The sequence below is a fragment of the Porcisia hertigi genome, chromosome 25 (genome assembly GCF_017918235.1).
Source record: "Porcisia hertigi strain C119 chromosome 25, whole genome shotgun sequence".
Taxonomy (NCBI): Eukaryota; Euglenozoa; class Kinetoplastea; order Trypanosomatida; family Trypanosomatidae; genus Porcisia; species Porcisia hertigi.
Window position 1 is genome coordinate 858,643 of NC_090584.1, and position 19,086 is coordinate 877,728.

A 19,086-nucleotide genomic window follows, 5' to 3' on the forward strand; every position below is an offset into this window, starting at 1 on the left:
TGTAGGCCGCCCAGGAGAAAATGCACGTGCATCAGTTGGTGAGAGATGAGCGTGTTTTTTTTTTCTCAGGTCTATTTTTCGTCTTTTGATCTCTCCTCCTGTCTTTCTTCCCCCTTTAAACAAAGATTTGCCATAAAGCGACAGGTGTGTGTGTTTTTTTGGGGGGGGTCAAACTCCCAGCATTGCGTCCCCTGGTCTCTCTTTTCACTGTATCTGGGTTGTGCTCATGTGTAGTGGCACTGTGAGCTGCTTCCAGTCTGTGTGCCCACCCTTTCTTGTTATGTCTCGCTGCCCACAACTATGCACCCCCTATTTTATTCTCCTGCTCTTCCCCCCCCTCTCTCGCACTTTGTTTTGTTCCGGCTAATCCCTTTGCTGCTGCTGCTGCTGTGGCTGCCAATGATGCTTATAACGGTTGCTGCATCTACTCCTGCGCCCCCCCCCTCCTGCTCGGTGCGTCGGTGTCTGTGTGTGTGTGTGTGTGATGCCCTTCACCTGCAGCACCTACACATCTTTCAGCATATATTTATTTCCTACTCTTGGCGGAAGTCGGCGGAAGCGCTGTCGATCTTACATATCCCTCGTCTCCCTCCTCTTCGCCCGTCCCTCTTTTTTTTTTGTGTGTGGTTGAGGTCACATTTGTCTGTTCGTCCCCCCCCCCCCCGTTCTCTCTTTTTTTTTGACGTTTTCGGACACCAGTGAACTTCCGTGTCATTTCGTAATGGAGACCGTTCCCGAACCCGTTGCCCATCCAGTTGCAAGTGCCTCGCGCAAGGTGCACCCTGTCGCACGTTGGGTGGCTGGTCTCCTCTCGCCCATGTCACTTCAAGATCAGTGCTACTGCACCGACTGGTTCCAGCGCATTCTCTGGGGGTCGCTGGCCTTTTCCTTCCCGCTTGCGTACTTCACCGGTACCGTGCTCATCACCGTCGGCGGTGTGTGTGCAGCGACGGTAGTGTGCCTAGTGCTCTTTGTTCCCAATTGGTATCAGCACTCAGACCCAGCTCTCAAGTACGCAAATGACACTCAGGTGTATCACTACTACCAACAGTATAACGCAGCGAAGAAGTCTGCCCGCGAGGCTTCGTCGTCGTCCAAAAAGGTGATGGATGTGTCGCCACCTCTACCAGAGGAAAAACTGCGTCGTGCGACCGCCTGAGCCACGTGTAGCAAAGCTGTGTCCCCCGAAGTGACCTTCCCCCCCCTTTTTGGGTCGGCCGTACACGAGATGCTTTCGAGGTCCACCATTCCTCTTGATTTCAGCGGGCTCGTTGCAGCGCGTGCCCGCCTCTCTGTTTCGCATGGCGCGCGCGCGTGTGTGTGTGGGAATGTGTATTGCGCTGAGTCTCTTGCCTGCCTTTGTGTCTCCCTACTTGACGTATGCCGTTCACTTCCCGCTCGAGGAAGCAGTTTAAAGCCAAAGGCAAATATAAAAGTAGTAGTGCCAACCCGGTGCAACTGCCGCCATAATCACACGCTATGAGAGGGTAGGGTGTGTCAGCTGATGGCGGAGATCGATGGACCTGCACACATATCAGGAGCATCCGAACTCTTTCTTTCTCCACATGTGTTCTTGGGAGTACGCGCTTTCTCAACCTTGGTGTTGTTCGTGGCATTCTCCGTATACGCTACTATCGTGTCTCCGCGCCTCTTGGGCTTCACCTCCCCCTCTCTTTGGTTCTCTTCATTCGCACTGACCCGATGACTCCACATCTCCATCGCCAATGGAGGTCGTACGCGCAGCATTTCACTGGTCGAGACAGGATTGGCAGTACAGCAAAGAGACCGAGAGGAAGAAGGAGGGGCCTGCTGCGTTTCTGCTCCCTGGGCTTCTCTACAGCCTCCATCCACACATTCACCCATACTGTTTCGCACGTCTTTTTCCTCCATGTCAGAGCGTGTTAGGGCTTCTCCGCAAGACGATGTTGCTGCGGTGGCAGAGACGACAGCGGCTAGCGGCCGTGACCACCTCCTCTTGGAGCTGGGCGACTCATACGAAGGCGCTGTTGACATCAGGCGCGGTGTAGCTCTCCCACACGGACGTGGCGTATGGCGCTCCGCGGACGGTCAGGTGTGGTACGAGGGCAACTTCGTGCAGCGCTGGCGTGATGGCTACGGTCGCCTGTGCACTCCAACATTTACACTGTGGGCGCGGTGGAGAATGGATCGGCCGGACCTTTCATTATCTACTCGCGTAGACTACTCAAACGGGGATCGATACTGCGGTTTCGTGAAGCTAAAAGTGAGACAGACACCTACGGCGCAGACCCGCTCCAAGTTCAGCACTTGGGCTTCCTCGGTGGAGCCATCGCGGAATCGCTGGGGTGAGTTGGTGATGTCCAACGGTGATCGCTACGTTGGAGAGTGGGTGGATGATGAGCGCCAGGGCTTTGGGTGCTACGTCTGGGCCAGCGGGAGTCGGTACATCGGTCGGTTCTACCGCGGACAGTTCCACGACACAGGCACTCTCTTCGTCGCTCCTGCCGAAGTGGAGGGATGCCTTTCTCGCTTGAGCAGCGATGGGGGATGGATGTGTGGGAGTGGCGACGGCGCGACACTGGCGGGGCGGCACGCGCCTAGCGGGGCAGCTCGATGGCCTCCAGCATCACGACCGGGCTGGGATGGCGTTGTGGTCGATGTGATATGGCAAGAGGGAAAATGCAACGGTGAAGGACACGTGACGCTGCCGTCTGGCATTCGAATAACCGCTGACTGGCGCACCGCCTCCAGCCCCACAGATGGAGAGCTCGTGTTGCCTCGCCTCACTTCCCAGGCCCGCATGGACGCGGAGGTACACGAGTGGCGTGATAGCTTCCAATGGGAATCCCTGCTGAGCAGCCCCGACGCAGATGCACGCCGCATCGCCTACGAGAATGCTGAGGGTCCTCGTGTTGGCATCCAGCAGTCTAACTCCACGGAGTTCGTGCGAAGCTGCGTCCTTGAACTCTTAAACACCCATAACGTCGCCAAAACGGCGGTGCATATCTTTCGGCGTTGCTTCTATTGCCTGTATGGCACCTGCGGTGTAGCCACAGAGGTGGGTGCCGGTGGCCATGGTAACCCGCTGGGGTGGTGTACACTGCGTAACGCATACGGCGGCTGCATTCACCCAGCGGACGGGCGACACATTAGTGCCGCAGATCTCGATCTCGCCTTGTGTGATATCGCATCGCTAGCACGTTCGATGGTGCGCTGGGTACTGGGCATGGTAGGGGTGGCGCAGCAGTCGAAGGTGCTCGACTGTGGCGGAGAAGCTCTGGTGGGTCGTTGGGTGGCAGACCGCGTCTTCCAGCACTGTTACCCTGTCTTGCTGAACCTGTACAGTCAGGTGTACCGCGCTGAGGAGACTGCGTTGGCGTCGTCTGTCGCGCATCTGCGCGGTGCCGTGACACTCGACGACATCGGCGCTGTCTTCGCACGCCAAAGTGAGAGTCAGGCGAAGCTCTTTGACCCGTATACAGATGCGGTGCATTGTATAGAGCAGCTGAACAGCGAAGCGCAAACCCTCACGCAGCTGCTAAAAGTATTGGTGCAGTGGTCGCGCGAGATTGACCTCTCTACGCGCCTTACCCAGGCGTGCAGCGATGGATGGCAGAAGACTGCTAAGAGTACCGCCGGCTCCGCTGATGATCTGCTACCCATTCACCAGTATGTCCTGAGTCAGTCTCGCTGCGAACGGCTCTACGCCGTCACCAAGCTGCTGTCCGACTTCGAAGCTGAGCCATTGTTCATGGAGGCCACCTCACAGGAGGCGTTCGGTGTCACAACGCTGCAGGTGTGTGTGCTCACGCTTCTTCGCCTGCATCCGTGGGAGAGGGACGCGTCGAACATTCTCGTACCGTTTTCTGTGGCATTGAATGGTGTCCGCGAGGCGGTGCAGCACCGTGTGACACTCGCTGCATGGGTCTGTGATGCTTGCAGAGATAACTCTTCCTTGGCGTCAACAGGTGCACTTACCTTGAATATGGTGGAGCGAGTGATGAGCCGTTTCGTGGTACTGTGGGTTCCTCGCATTGTTGGCTGGATGGGCGAGCACGTCGCTGACGCCGTTTGGCCTCAGCCCGTTGACAATGGCGAGTTCACGCAGGAGGAGCTCTCCCTGCTGCACCTTGGACCGCCTATCGCTGAAGATGAGGAGGCGCTCTGTTTCTGCTGTTGGTTGTACGCCAGTGCTATTTTAGACGCGGTGCACATGCGGTTTCTCCTCGGGCCTCATACCGTGCCGCACCGCCTCCGTAGTGCTGAAGACGTGGTGGAAGCCTGTGCGCAGCTGCGGTGGTGGGTTGCGAGCGCAAGCGCCGTTGCGCCGATGCAGTTGTACGTGAAAGCTGCCGCTACTTCAGCGCCAGCTGTGCCCAGCCGTATTTTGCGCCTAGAGAGCCACCTCACTGAGCTTCTGTGCGATTATTAGTGTGTCATTCAGGCTTTGAATGTTTGTGGTGGCGGAGGGGGGGGGTGTCACGGTGGTGCGATCCCGGTACACACGCCTCTCGCCGGCTTTTTTCTCCCTCCATTTCTGCTTCTTTTTGTGTCTAATACATATCTGTATGTATGTGTGTGCGTGTGTGTGTATGTGTGTGCCCTTTATACTCGTGGGAGGGAGGGATGGAGTTTTTTATTGATTGCTCTGTTGCCTTTCTGTAATTTTGTGCTCTGCTGGTGTCTTGCCTCCCTCCCTCCCTCCCCAACATCCCCGCATGGACCTCAATGGAAAACCTCCCCGCTTTTCCGCCACAGAACGTGCGCACTCCTGAAACCAAATAAAATCAGCTTCTCCAGAGGTGGAGTGCGCATGCACTCGAGCACGTATGGCGTGCTTCCCTATCAAGTGACTAAGGGCTACAGCGACTGTGCCGACGTCTCCTTTCATCTTTCCCTTTGATGAATGTGCTGGTGTGGTGAGGCCTCTTGCTATCATGGTGTAGAGCTGTCGCCGCTTCTCCTCCTCCTTCCCCCAAATTGATGCGCTGTCATTGTTTCCCTTTACATCCACTCACCCTCGTCCCACCTCTCGCCGCTTCCGTGTGTCTGTGGCTAATTCTGTATTGCTTTGCTACACCGCATAGAAGTGTTTTCCTTATTTCCTTCCCCACTTTTTCCCCGGCCGTCAAACAGAACGAGTCCCCGCTCAACACCCACCCCCCCCCTCCCCGCTCTGACCTGCGGCCCTCCCTCCTCCTCCTCCTCCTCCTCTTCCGTTCCCCCCCTTTTCTCCCCCACTTCTGTGCGTGTGCTTTATTTACATCGTTGTGTCTTTTCGTGTATCTGCCGGCGTGTGTGTCGCGTCTTTTCTTGATTTTCTGTTATTTGTCCCCTCTTCTTCCCCCCTTTTCCCCTCCCTCTTTTCCCCTCCCTCTTTTCCTCCCCACTTTCCACCGATTTGCTGTATCCCTTCATTTGTCTGTATACACACAGCCGTGCGCTCTTTGGCTTGCCTTACCGTGCAACTGCCCCTCACCCTTCTCTCCTTTGGTGAATCACAATCAGCTGTGCTCGTTTTCTCTCTCTCTCTTCTACCAGATCACCACCACACACGAAGGCACAGGAATACGCGCGTGCATCTCCACATACCGAGGACGACTCCTTTTCTCATAAGCGCGCTCTCACACACCCGCCTTCTCCGTCTCGCTTACACAGGGCAGGAAAAAACTACATACCTCCACCTGAGATAGACGGGCATCAAGGAAACAACAAAACATAGGGGAATTTGGACTTTATTCTCGACAATCCAACGCGGAGGGCATATCTCATTTGAGACGCATAGCTGATTGGATTTATGTAAACACGCGGGTTTTACATCAAAGTACACACTCCACCTTTGTAGCACTGTGTGTCTCCCCCTCCGCCCGGCCCTTCCTCCTCCATTCTTTTCACCCATCGCTCTCGCCCTCCCAAAGAGTTTGAGCGGCAGGCCTCAGCAGCCACAAAAACGATTAAAATTCGCTTCTCCCATTTTAGTCCTTTTTTTTTGTGCTTTGGGGCATTCATCTGCGCTCATTTTTTCCCATTCGTACACCGAAGCGTGCGCCCATACACACAAGGGCACATTCTCAAGCCTTCCGCTCCCTGCCACCCGCCTCTCTTTTTTTTTCCCTTCTCTGATTGCTTCGCTCGTCTCTTCATCTGGTGTGTTGAGTGTGTGAGTGTGTGTTCGCTCTTTTGTCGTAGTCACTCAATTTTTCATTATTTTTTTATTATTATTTTCAAGTTTTGTTGCGGTGCGTGTTCGCGTGACGCGTTTGGTCGTGTTTTTAGTACACGCTCGAGTACCCACTCTCCCACTCACGGACACTCATCGCTTTCCCCTAGTCTTTCGGTGTCTGTGTGTGCCCGTTGGGTTATCGCCCTTCTCCCGTCCTTCCCTTGCCCCCCTTCTCTGCCGCCTAAGCCGCTACGCTTTGTCGTTTTCGGTTTTCTGTCAACGGAGTTTTCTGTGGGCTGAGTGCATATCCCCTCCTCCCTCCTCCCTCCCCCCTCCCTCCCCCTCCCTCCTCCTCCCTCCCCCGCCCTCCTCCCCCTCTCCCTGTCAAAATGTTCATGAAATTGTTCAAGAAGAAGGACAAGAAGGACAAAGAGGATGAGAAGAAGTCTGAGGCGACGTCCGGCGCTGAGGACAAGCGCGTGGACGCCCCTGATGCGTCACAGGAGAAGTTGAGCAAGGATGACTTTGAAACCCTCGATTTGCTTGGCAAAGGTTCCTTCGCCTATGTGGTGCTGTGCCGTCGCCTCTCCACGAACAAGTACTACGCTATGAAGGTGATTAACAAGCAGGGCCTGTTGGATCACAAGCGCGTACAGGATGTCTTCACGGAGCGCAACGTGCTGACACGCCTGAACCACCCTTACCTGCTGAGGCTGCACTGGACCTTCCAGTCAGAGCACAAATTGTTTTTTGTCATGGATTACATGCCTGGCGGTGACCTTGACAAGTACATGAACTCTGTTGCGAAGAAGCAGCTCGACGCACACACAGCGCAGCTGTACAGTGCTGAAATCCTATTGGCCATCATGTGCTTGCATGAACACAGTGTCATTTATCGTGACCTGAAGCCCGAAAACATTTTGCTGGATGGTGAGGGTCACTGCGCTCTTGCGGACTTCGGTCTTTCCAAAGACTTCCACAAGGACGGTCAGGATGTGTCAGACAAGGACCTGCGCGCCAACTCGTTCGTCGGGTCACCGTTCTATGTGGCACCTGACGTTCTGCGACAGCGCGAGTACACCAGCGCAGTAGATTTCTGGTCCTTTGGCATCTTGCTATACCGCATGCTTTGTGGCCGAACTCCCTTCAATGGCCGCAGCATGACTGAGGTGTTCGACAACATTTTATACTCGGATCTCTCTTTCCCCAGCGGTGTGACGGTCTCGCCCGAGGCCAAGGACCTGATAAGCCGCTTGCTGATGAAGGATCCGAACCGCCGCATCAAAGGTCCTGAGGTGAAGTCGCATCCGTACTGGAACGGAATCAGCTTTTCAGATGTGATGCAGCGCAAGATTTCTCCGCCGCGGTGGACCCCGCTGCCGTCAGTGGAGGAGGTGCTGGCCGCACGCAAGAACGTCAGCTCTGGGGTTCCAACTTCTGCGAAGAACCCGCAACAGGTCGTGAACACACCCGCACAGAGCTCACAGCTGAACGCTGGTCAGCAGCAGCTATTTGGCGGCTTCTCGTGCACAGTGGACAGTCACCTGAGCAACAACTGACGCGGTCGACTCACGCACGCCGCGTGCCCACCAGCAGCGATGTACTGAGCTCAAAAGAAGAAGGCCAAAGAAGCACAGCAAAGCGAGGGGGGAAAATGAAAGTGCGCATTGTTGTTGTCATGCGATTTCACATTTTCCATCTCCGCTTTGTCTGTGTTTTGCATTTGCACTTCACCTGCCACCCTTCCTTCTTCCGCACTTCCTCTGTCATTACTTCCCCCCTCCCTCCCTCCCTCCCTCCCTCCCTCCCTCCCCCTCCCTCCCTCCCCCTCCCTCCCTCCCTCCCTCCCCTCCCTCCCTCCCCCTGCTTCCCACCCCCTTCCGTCTCCCCGCCTCTCTTGACGACTTCTTTCTTTGTACTCTGAAGAAAAAAAAAAGAGGATAAAAACGAGAGAAGAATCCAATGTATTTCACAGCACATACAGCTGAACGCCCCTAGATTTTTCGTACATCCTCGCCTTCCTCAGGACACCACCACTAAAGCGGAGTCGTCGTACGCATGCACGTTGTCGAGGGAGGCGCAGGGTCAGCTTCGCCTGTGGGTCAGTGTAGTGAGGCGCTCAGCAACCCCTTGCGGGATCTACGCCCATCGGTGAGGATTCTTGTGCAGAGAGGCGTACCTAACAGTGAATCTGTGTCGCGCGCGCACGCACTTGTAAAACGAAGAGGGTGACTCGCCGATATTTGTCGGTTCGCAATCATTCTTCATTCTTTGTATGCGCGCATCTCCCCCCTCCTCCCCATTCTTCTAACACACGCACACATATACACACACACGCACACACACACACACACACACAGGCTGACGCTAGCTTTTTCCACGCTATCTCACCTCTTTTCTTCCTCTGTCCTCTTGTTCCATTTTTTTATTGCGTGTTTGTTTGTGGTTTTGATATATAAAAACACTTGTCTTCACGTATTTTCGTTGTCTGTTTGTTACGCTATACATGCCGTCGTTGTGCTGATGTTTTCCATGTTTTCGTTTGAGTGTTCTCTGCTCCCCCTTTTATTATTGTTTGATTGATTACTCGCCGCTATATCAGTTCTATTCTCGTTGCAGCGTAGTCCGTGTGTGTGTGTGTGTGTGTGTGTCTTCGTGTGTGGGTGCCACTGCTAAGATGTGCTTTCTCTCTTTTTTTTTTGTTGTCCTCGGTGCTGATGCAATCGGTATGCGCGTGGCACACAGCTCCTCTCTCACTTTCTCACGTGCGGTGTGGGTGCGGGAGGGGAGAGGCAGAGAGAGAGAGAGTTAAAGAGAGGCCTACTGGTGCGATCTTGGCTGCTGCACCTTTAGTCCTTCCCGATGCCTTTTTTCCTTGCTATCTATTTGTGATTCACGATGCCACGCCTTCTGCCTTTTCTCTACCTTTGCCTCACAATAACCCCTGCTGCCTACCCGCTCTCCATACCCCACCGCCATTCTCTTTCGAGCTCTTCGTTTTTTATCGTTTGTCCGTGCGGTGGTGCTTTTCGGCTGGTTGTTTGTATATGCGTTCCGGAGGCATTTTGTTTTCTCATTTTTCACCCCTCTTTGTTGAGCTGGCTCTTCGCGTCTTGCTCCCGTACTTCTTTTCCGATAACGTCTGCCACTTACACACCTCTCCCTATTCTCTCTGACCGATTACACAAGTCGTGCTTTGCCACCGCGTTCACCTGGGTAGTATTATGTAAAGGCGTGGAGGCTCGAGTGCGTGCGTCTGTGTGGCGTTGAGGCATGAGTGCAGTCATCACGCTCAGGCTCGTTGGACTAGTCCGACTGTTTCGCCGATCAACTTCACTCTCGCGTTTATTTTACTTTTTACTGCCACCTTAAGTTGCATACTCCCCGCACCCTGTCTTTCCTGATCACTGTCTCTCCCCGCTTTCTCTTGTTTTCTTCTGTGGTTTCGTACGTCGTAATATCCTCGTGCGGGTCGCTGAATGAGGGTGCCACTCAGCTGTACACTCGTCCATGTATATATGTATACATGTATATATATCTCTGTTTGAAGGACGAGCGACTGTGTTTCTGTGGACATGCGTGGTCAGCGAAGACGAAAGGAAAGAGGTGGCGTGCTTCCATGCAGAGATACGAGGCCAAGGGATCTGTCGACAAGTAGGGTGTAAGACATGTGGATTTAGAAGGACTGGCAGGCCCCAGCAGTCGCCAGATTTCCACTTTAGGTAGATTTTATCTCTTTTGTACACAAATATGTGAGGCGAACGCTTCACAAGGTGAGTCGCTGAGCATACTTGTGCTCGTTCCTGAATCGGTGTGTCTGTGGCTGTCTGCCACAGGTAGCCATGTGAACAGAGTGGAGGGCTGAGGAGGAGGAAGAGGGGGTGGCGGGGTCTGAGGGGGAGGTACGCACCTGGATGCGGTTCCAGTGTGAATGTCACAGCAACTGCACACCCCAATCCGACCTAGACGCCTTTTTCCCTTTCATCTTCCTCCTCTTGTCTCTCTGTCACGATTGCGCTCTTCGCCCTCACCCCCTTTTTACGTTTTCGTTACCTCTATTTTGTCTTTGTGGTAAAGTTTTATGGGGTTTTTACTTCCTTGAAACTTATACGATCATCATTGGCGGCGGGTTCCCTCTTTCTCGTCTCTCTCTCTCCCCCCTTCCCTCTCTCTCTTGGTATGCAAGCGGAGCGTGTTTGTGTCGGTGTCTGCGGTATCAGGTGGATGGGGTTGTTGATCAGCGCTTATTAGTCTCCGTCTGTGTAGCCTCCCTCCTCTCTCTCTCCACCCCACGTGTCGTGTGTGTGGATGTGTGTGTGGATGTATTTCAGTGGCAGACCGGGTTTTCCCTGTAAGTCCTTTATCTCTTTTTTTTTTGCGCAGGTGATCGTGCGGCTTGTTTGTAGAGGGATATGCGCCGGCCTTTGTATACAACAACGCCAACGATAGGATTGTGTTTCTGTTTTGGGAGAATCACCCTCGAGGCCCAGAATGGGTGGTGGAAGCCCCCGTGGTCACGTGCATACATGCGTGTGTGGATGTGTGTGTTAGGGTGCGCAAGGCCAATGCACAAGAGATCTCATGTGAGGTGTACCTCGACGGTCACGTACCCCCCCCCCCACCGACATCCCTGTGCAGTGCAGCCCTCGGCGGAGCCGATGGTTTCAGATCTCCCTCTAACGAATAGCCGCTATTTGCCCTTTCATGCGGCACTCCCTCTCAACGTGGTGTGCGATGACGCTGCATCAATGACAGAATTTTATCTCTTCCACCATCTCAGTCGCCTTATCATTTCTGCTGTTCTGCGAGTCCAGCTCTGAATATGTTTCCCCGTGTCCCCGTCTTCTCTCACTCCCCCTCCGCTCCGTCGGTTTCGCGTGCTCTCCCCCCCCCCCCCCCACACACACACACACTTTTCTCATAGATTTCTCACTTCAATTTAAAGATGTCCGCTAGCGTCGATGGCAGCAATCATGCCTTCCGCTATGGTGCGCCGGCGGTAGTCGTTGATTCGCTGCTATCGTTCCTATTCGATCTGCGGCGCATGGAGGATAGCGTACTATCCACTCTCGAGTGCCTCGGAGTCGAGCGCCACGCCCTTCCACGTCCTTTCAGGGAAGGTCTATCTGCGGCTCCACTGCAAGCTCCAGCCGCTGTGGGTGACGCTGAAGCAGCAGTTCCGGGTGCGCCGTCGTTGCAGATGCCATTGTCGGATCCACTCGTCATCTACACACACCAGGTTGCTGCCAACCGCTCCGATGCGTCTGATATGAGGGTTGGGGACGTGGTACATCAGCTGTTGAACTGGCTAGATTCTCAGTGCTCTTCATCTCGGACGTCTCCTGGTGCATCGCTGCCGCTGCTGACACTTTTAGCGACCGCTTCCAGTGAAGGGGCAGACGTCTTCTTGCGCGATGCAGTCACGCGTGAAGAGGTCCACGTGGGTCGCGCCGTCAAGAAAGTCAAAACCGACACGAGCGCTTTGCCAACACAACTTGACGCGGATGGCGCTGTGCTTGGTGAGGACAGCACAGTGCGCCTCATCGGGACACTCACCACCGCCGATATCCACGCAGCAGTGCAGGAGTGGCGTGGGTACGAGAGTCTCCTCAAAAAGGGTGAGGCGGAGATGAAGGCGACCTTGAAGGCAGTAACTGCCGTGCAGCTGGGTAAGTCGTACCACTGTCATGCGAAGTGGGTTGAGAAAACTCAGGGTGATGCCGAGGAGACGAGCGTGGTGCCAGCCAGCACTGTGCTCAAGAAGAACTACGAGAAGATGATCTGTCTCAGTGACGCCCTCGCAACCTGCCAGGCTGCGGTACACACCGCCTACGTGGCACTGCAGGACCATCTGGATATCTTCTTGGAAGAGGCGCAGTCAGTGGACCGACAGATACGCCTCTTTCACCGTAGCGTATCAGTAGCACAAAGCGAGTGCGCGGCTCTGCGTGCGTTGCGCGATCGCATTAGGCAGGCTCGCAGGGCGCTGGAGCAATGCATCTATGGCCAGCGGGGTACGCGACCCGGGTGAGCGCAGCTTCAATCGAAAGTGAAAAGGCGGCCCGTGCGCGTCTGCATGTGTGCGGTGCCCCCCCCCCCCCCCCCACTGGATACCACAAAAGTGAGACTCTGTGCTCTACATAAAGCGAGTGAAGGGACGGGGCGATGGATGCTGCATGCGCTCTCTGAGAAATGCTTCTCTGCTTGTTTCCCTTTCAGCCGTTGCCTGCCCAACTCTGCTATCTCACTGACTTCCTCGGACATGTTCGGTCTTCCCCCCTCCCCTTCAATTTCAATTCTTCGCCACTTCGATTCGTGCCTCGAAGGCTGATGACCTGCGTGCTGCAGATTCTCTGCAACAAGAAAGAAACATCCCCCCCTCCCCCTACACACACGCACACACACAATGAAAGGCGTTTAGTGCACACGGATGGTGGTCGACAGCGCTGCGTGTGGGTCACCCCCCCACTTCGAAACAAACAACCGAAAAAAAAGGCCACAGAAGCTTCCTTGTGACTCTGCCACTCCTCTTTCGTCTCTATCGACTCTCCAAGTGTGGTCGGCGGTGGGGCGCCGTTTGGCGTTTTGTCGAGTCGACCTTCGACAGGGCACACGTTTGTATGGCCTATGCGATGGGTGAAGTGTTAACGTGACGTGAGTGCTCTTCAGTGGTCCCCGACTGCTCACTTGGGGAAGTGGAGGAGGAGTCTGTGGCACTGGCCGAGGTGCACCACGCGTCGACAGGGGGGGGGTACAGCAGGGAGTGGCTGGGAGCGAGGCCAGCTGCGCAGCGGGTGGTCTGTGGGATTTGATGCAGCCACTGTGTGCGGGCGACTAGGCCGGCGTGGCTGCCGCGCGTGTGAAAATCTGATTTGCACCACGCGAGGGAGCCTCGGGCTGGTCTCTCTCTCTCTCTCACTCACTGTGTGTGTGTGCTTGTTCGGACCCATGCGATGCTGTACGGCACAGCATGGGCACGTTATTAAACCAAACAGTTTCTTCTTTTTCTTCCCCCTTTTCTTTCCTGCGCCTCAGCGACACGGCGATGGGCTATCCGTGACACCCGCACATTTGCCAACGTTGATCACACCCAGCACCGAACAACTACTCACTCACTCACCCCGCTTGGCGCCTCTCTTTCTGTTCGGCTGTTTTTTGTCGTTGAATTCCCTCCCTTTGTTTCCTGTCTGTCTGCCGCGATCAGGCATGGGCCGTACAAACGTGAAGAAGCGGGAGGGGCGTGAGGAACGCCTCAGCAAACTCCCCCAATCGGAGCGACTGGTAAAGAGCGCAGTCATCAAAAAGAAGGAGGGCCGCGTACTCGATGCAGCTGAGAAGCACGCACTCAAGATGTCGTCCGAGCATGGCGAGATTCTACGCCTGTGGGAGAAGCTGCGAACGATCGAGGAGTGCCCGGATGGGCAAGAATCCGAGCCTACAAGCAACAAAAAGACGGCATACCAGCACAAATATCCTGTAGTGGACAAGCTGATGCATTTGATCGAGCCCAAGTTTGCGAGCCTTGTGCGTACACCTAGCGTGAGTCGAGTGGTACAATCGATGATCAAGTACGGCTCTGGGGAGCAGGTGGGTAAACTTCTGAAGTGGGTCTCGAAGAGCTTCGCCACCTACGCAACGGACGCCTATGCGCATTTTGTGGTGTGCGCGTTGGTACGCCACGTACCGCACGAGGCGTATAATAAATTGATGACACACGTGATACCGTCTGTGCCGCAACTCGTTACACACAAGTTCGGGATCGAGGTGCTCCACACCGTCTACAGCAGTCGCTGGTGCAGCCCTGCGGACCGTAGCCTCCTCCTTTTAGCTGTTTTTAAAGACAACGTTGCAGTGATGAAGCGGTGGCCAGGGTACCCAGACGTGGAGGAGGTCTTAAAGCAGAACTCATCCCTTCGACGGCGCCTCCTCACGCGCCTCTTTGACCTTAGCGACAAGCTGGTGTCACAGAAGGAGGCAGTGGAGTACCCATTCGTGCAGCGGCTCGTCGGAGCCTACGTACGGCACGGAACCCGTGACGAGGTGAGCGAGTTGTGTGACACACTGCGTCCGCACATTGCAGCTATTTCGATCACCCGGGAAGGCGCCCCTCTCGCCTCCCTCGCCTTCTCCCTCACAGAGCCAAAGAAGCGTAAGGAGGTGTTGCAGAGCTTCAACGCGCAACTGGGGGCGCTCAGTACCAGCAAGTATGCAGCACCAGTTATAGCTCGGCTGTTCGACTTCCTCTACGACGCGCAGATGCTGAGGAAGTACATTGCGGCTGACCTAGCACAGCATATTGGTCAGGTGGTCAACAGCCCCTATGGTTATCAGATCCTTATGCACCTGCTCACCCCACATGAGGATCGCAAGTGGAGGTTTTTGCTTCCTCATTGGCGGGAGCATAATCTCTTCTCCATGGAGAATCAGGAATGGAATCATCACACGTGGCTCACGCCAACCTTTGCCCCAGAGACGGTAGAGATTTGCAGCAAGCCGGCTGTCACGTCCCACCTCGCCGCTCTGCCGATGCTGGTCAAGGCGTTTCTGCAATACGCCACAGACGAAGCCAACGCCGCTAAATTAAACCGTCACCACGCCGCGCTCATCGCACGTGAAATCCTCTACGTTGCCCAGCACGAGCCGCTCTACAAGGCTGCCATTCAGCTTTCAGCGGATGAGGAGCTGATGCTGACAAGACTGGCTCCTGCACAGGGGAAGCGAGAGCGTGAGAACGTAGTGGAGGAGGAGGAGTCTCCCGAAGTCCCGGCAAAGCGCACAAAGCGGGAAAACGGCAAACAGAAGGCTGCAGCGCCCACCTCGGCCGTCAAGCGAAAAGTGACGAAGGCACCATCGGACATCACAACCGTAGGAGCGCTGGAGGTCACGAAGGCCAAGGCGAAGACTATGAAGGGGCTTAAAAGAAAGTAGACCTGTACCGCCTCAGCAGCAGTTCGTGTCTCACTGAGTGCACGTCTTTATTTGTGTGTGTGTATGTGTGTGTGTGTGTGTGTCGGGCGGTATTCGCCAGTTTTAATATGGCTAATGGTGTGGATGTTGCGTAAGCTCTAGTGCGTGTCGAAGCGGAGGGGGGGGGGCGGTAGAGGAGGGAGGGAGTGGCCAGTGAAGGAGCTTCTCCTCTCTTTACTTCGGACGGGTGAGAATGGGGAAGTTGCCCTTTTCCTGGCCCGTGTGGAGATCCTTGTTTGCGGAGGGCGCTGGAGATAAGCGGCTGGTGACAGTTTAACCGAATGAGAGGGGGAGGGGGAAGGGAGGAAGGAGGGGGAGGTGTGTGTGTGTGTGTTTGCCCATTCGACCGTCGTTTTTCGCATCCCCCCTTTTTTTTCCTCCTCCTCTTCCCCTTCCCCTTCCCCTTCCCTTCCCCTTTGCTGACGAGGCAGCTCACTCGTCGACGCGCACCCGCAAGCGATCTAGTCGAGTAAATCGTTGTTTTCATGCTTTTTTCTCATCGCTATGGATGATGTTTTGTGGATTATCTCAAGGCGACGGGTAATACAAAAGCGAAGCAACACTAACGTCTAAACTCCCCACCATGGGTAGGAGAGGAGAGGTGTGGGGGAGAAGACAACAGTTGATAAATGAGCTGATGACAGTGCATGAACTCAAATGCATGCGTGCAGTTATGCACGGGTACAAAAAGGGCGATGTGATTTCGTATACGTCAGTGTCTAGGCGGCAAAGGAGGTTCTTCTTGGACACCTTCGTGTTCGCCTGCCTACAGCCACTCAATGCGGTGAAAAGTAGTGCATTTCCTTGCGGCGTGATCTCACTTCTTTGTAAGGAGGAGGGCGTTCGCTTTTCGACGCCACGAGGTCTAAACACTGAGGCGACTCGGCGCCTGCTGCATTTTTTCTTCTCTATGTTGTCTAACCGCTAGTGGTGGTGTGGGGGAGGGAGGGAGGGGGGGGGGCAAGGCAGGCGGGAGAGCTCCCATCTTCCTGCCGCTTTGACAAAAACGAACCCACTTCTTCTTGCTTCGTATTCCATCCGGTCGACATTACTCAACTCTCCATCTCCCCCGTCTCTACCGTACGTACAGCCTGGTGGTGGTGTTTTCTTCCTCCCACTTTACCCCCTCATCAGGTGGTCCTCTACGAACGATATCTCGGCGAGTGATCTCTTGTGTTGTTTTATTGCTCTCACTCGAGTATATATTCGTTTCTCTGCTTCCTTGGCTGGTGTTGGACGCACCCTCCACCACCACCACCACCACCACCGCCACCGAATACTGTGCGTGTGTTCATCCCTGCTACAGAAGCTACCAACGGCGGCTTGCATCATCGCACCGATACGTACACCTCAAAGGAGACCCACCCTACGCGCTTGCAAGGGGCCGTGCGTTGCACTTTGCTTTTCGTGTAGCGGTGTGTGCACCTCCCTTGGTATGTCGGGTAAGTACTTGCGGCTGCTCTTCGTCGGTGCACCGGGTGTGGGAAAGGGGACCTACTCTGGTCGCGCAGCCGTGTTGCTCGGCTGCCACGCTATCTCCAGTGGAGAACTTTTGCGGAAGGAGGTGTCTGAGGGCACCGCGATAGGCCGGCAAGTGAAGGGGCTGATTGAGAAGGGTGATTTTGTTTCCGATGAGCTCATCACGAAAATAGTTGCGCAGCACATTCGCTCGCTTTCAGCGGACGCGGAACGTTCAAATGGGTACATTTTAGACGGGTACCCACGCAACATCTCGCAGTCCACGGCTCTGTGGACCTCAGGGGATATTCAGATCGACCACGTCATCAACCTCACTCAGCCACGTGATGTGATCATCAAGAAGCTCTCGTCGCGCCGCTCTTGCCCGGATTGCGGGTTCGTGTACAACTTTGCTTCAATTGACATGGGAGGGATAAAGATGGAACCCCTCAAACCGAAGGTGGATGGCGTGTGTGACAAGTGCGGCTGCACGAAATCTCTCGTCACCCGCAAGGACGATGAAATCGATATTGTAACGAAGCGCCAGGACGAGTACAAGGCTGTCGCGACACCTCTCCTGCAATTTTACAGAGAGAAGGGCATTTTGCATGAGTTTCCAATTTTGGGTGGGACTCAAACGCACTTGCCGAAGCTGGTTGAGCTCATCTCTAAGCTAGATTAATCGGGGTGCTGTGACATTTTCATTGTTTCGTATCGACCCAGGTTGGGCCTCATTCGTTACCCTTGAGCGCATGTGAATTCCGTTTTTTTTTTGAGGGTACACGTCTGCGCCTCCCCCCCCCCCCCCATGTCTATTTTCCACTTTGAGGAGCACCGCCTGTTTTGTATTCCTGTTGTTCTTCTTGCAATTTGTGTTTTTGCGCACATTTGTCTCGACCGCCTATCATCCTCGTAACTCTCTGGCATATCCTCACTTCCACTTCTCTTTTTGTTGGAAACTTGGATTTGTGTATGGCGTGCTCGCCTCCCTTTCTGGCACGTAAGTACACCGATACACCGATGCTAAAGGGAGGATACAGAGGACGCTGTTTAAAGTAGACGGGTGTGGACAGTGGGGGTTGTTGCGTTACACTACTGACAAACGACTCCCTGGACGCCGTGACCTTCGGGTTTCTGCACCTTGTCTTGCCCCAGAGTCTTTCCCTCGCGTGCGTAGCTCGCTCCTCTCTGGTGTGAGGGCCGCGCCAGCGCTACTACACACGCCGACCACCGTACTTTCACCACATCGCGGCTGTCTGAAGGATGACGGTGAGCCGTGAAGTGCAACACTGAGCTTCTCCTCTCAGCCCGCACCGCACCGCACAGATTTCAGCCGTTCCGCGGTTGGAGTGCCCCCCCCCCCCCTCCCTCCCCTTCCTCCCCCGCGAGGCGAGTCGCGCACTTTCCCCTCTTTTTCTCACGTCCCTCACCTGCTCATTTCTTCTCTGTGTGTCTCTTATGTGTCCATGCATTAAAAAAATGCCTCTCCCTTCCCTCTCCCTTCCCTGTGGAGGTGTGTGCGCCTCTCTCTCCCGGCGTGTCTTTAGGAGTTCCCGCCCCATATTTCGTTGCACACGTGCCCACAGTGTCTGTCGCCATTGCGCTTGACCCCCTACTTTCATTTTCTCGTTCACTCGAGTCAGTGCTCGCCCTCTTTTCGTGTTCCAATGCCGCCGCGCCGAAAGTCCAGCTCCCGCCCCATGTCTCGGTCCCCTTCACAGAATTCACCAAGCGCGTCTCGGCGCCCGTCTGGCCTCGTGACAAAAAAAAGCCCGTCGCTGCCGGCACCTGATCCGGCGGCAGTGCAGCGGCTGATCGATGAGGCCCTCGCGCACGCACGAGAACGGCGCGCGTCCCAGGATACCACAGCGCCAATAATGAAGGCTGGTGCCTCTGCACATCAGCCTGTTCCGACTCGCCGCGCCAGACCTTTCTTCCCTGCTAGCGCGTCGGAGAAGATAAGAGACATGCTAGGGGCATTTCTAGTCACATGTATCACCGTGTACTTCACCTGGGCCGGCTATGCTTTCTACCATGAGCTGAGCAGCAAACAGTAATAGGAATGATCATCCCAGTTAGGGCTACGGATACGGAGCGGGAAAACAGATAGCGCTGCTTGGCTATCTGACTGAAGGTGATCACGCTCCATTGATCAGTGCACTGAGAAGGTTTAGGCAAGGCAACGAAAGGGCTGGCACGCCCTTCACCGAAGTGAAACCACGCCGTCTTTTTTTTTTATTACGCCGCCTCTCTCTCATTCTCATCTTAGAGAATATATGCCGCATTCTTGTACCTTCCCCCCGGGCCTCTTTATGCAATGGCACACTCATCATTACACCATCATCCACATACAATAGATGCACCCCCCCTTTTTGCCCATCGATTTGTTTTCGGCTTTCGTCTGAGCGGTGCTGCGGGCTCTTCAACAATATATTAAAAACAAATAGCACCGCTGTACACCAGCGTAACCGTTGGCGTTTTGCTTTTCATTCGCCTGTGCTTACCTGTATATCTGGGCT

The 19,086-nt window shown here is 54.9% G+C and overlaps 7 protein-coding genes across 7 annotated transcripts; all 7 read left to right on the plus strand.

Moving 5' to 3' along the window:
- Nucleotides 1-721: 721 nt before the first annotated feature.
- Nucleotides 722-1,159, plus strand: JKF63_04745 (uncharacterized protein; the record flags this gene model as incomplete). The annotated part of the gene is made up of 1 exon (XM_067900723.1): nucleotides 722-1,159. The coding sequence occupies one exon, from the start codon at nucleotides 722-724 to the stop codon at nucleotides 1,157-1,159; it is 438 nt and encodes a 145-aa protein (XP_067756744.1).
- Nucleotides 1,160-1,888: 729 nt separating this feature from the next.
- JKF63_04746 (uncharacterized protein) lies at nucleotides 1,889-4,411 on the plus strand (the record flags this gene model as incomplete). Its single annotated transcript, XM_067900724.1, has 1 exon — nucleotides 1,889-4,411. One exon carries the CDS (start codon nucleotides 1,889-1,891, stop codon nucleotides 4,409-4,411), a length of 2,523 nt encoding a protein of 840 aa, XP_067756745.1.
- Nucleotides 4,412-6,531: 2,120 nt separating this feature from the next.
- JKF63_04747 (uncharacterized protein) lies at nucleotides 6,532-7,701 on the plus strand (the record flags this gene model as incomplete). The annotated part of the gene is made up of 1 exon (XM_067900725.1): nucleotides 6,532-7,701. The coding sequence occupies one exon, from the start codon at nucleotides 6,532-6,534 to the stop codon at nucleotides 7,699-7,701; it is 1,170 nt and encodes a 389-aa protein (XP_067756746.1).
- Nucleotides 7,702-11,087: 3,386 nt separating this feature from the next.
- Nucleotides 11,088-12,173, plus strand: JKF63_04748 (uncharacterized protein; the record flags this gene model as incomplete). The annotated part of the gene is made up of 1 exon (XM_067900726.1): nucleotides 11,088-12,173. The coding sequence occupies one exon, from the start codon at nucleotides 11,088-11,090 to the stop codon at nucleotides 12,171-12,173; it is 1,086 nt and encodes a 361-aa protein (XP_067756747.1).
- A 1,175-nt stretch (nucleotides 12,174-13,348) lies between these two features.
- Nucleotides 13,349-15,070, plus strand: JKF63_04749 (uncharacterized protein; the record flags this gene model as incomplete). The annotated part of the gene is made up of 1 exon (XM_067900727.1): nucleotides 13,349-15,070. The coding sequence occupies one exon, from the start codon at nucleotides 13,349-13,351 to the stop codon at nucleotides 15,068-15,070; it is 1,722 nt and encodes a 573-aa protein (XP_067756748.1).
- A 1,474-nt stretch (nucleotides 15,071-16,544) lies between these two features.
- JKF63_04750 (uncharacterized protein) lies at nucleotides 16,545-17,249 on the plus strand (the record flags this gene model as incomplete). The annotated part of the gene is made up of 1 exon (XM_067900728.1): nucleotides 16,545-17,249. The coding sequence occupies one exon, from the start codon at nucleotides 16,545-16,547 to the stop codon at nucleotides 17,247-17,249; it is 705 nt and encodes a 234-aa protein (XP_067756749.1).
- Nucleotides 17,250-18,234: 985 nt separating this feature from the next.
- On the plus strand, nucleotides 18,235-18,624 carry JKF63_04751 (uncharacterized protein; the record flags this gene model as incomplete). The annotated part of the gene is made up of 1 exon (XM_067900729.1): nucleotides 18,235-18,624. One exon carries the CDS (start codon nucleotides 18,235-18,237, stop codon nucleotides 18,622-18,624), a length of 390 nt encoding a protein of 129 aa, XP_067756750.1.
- Nucleotides 18,625-19,086: the final 462 nt, after the last annotated feature.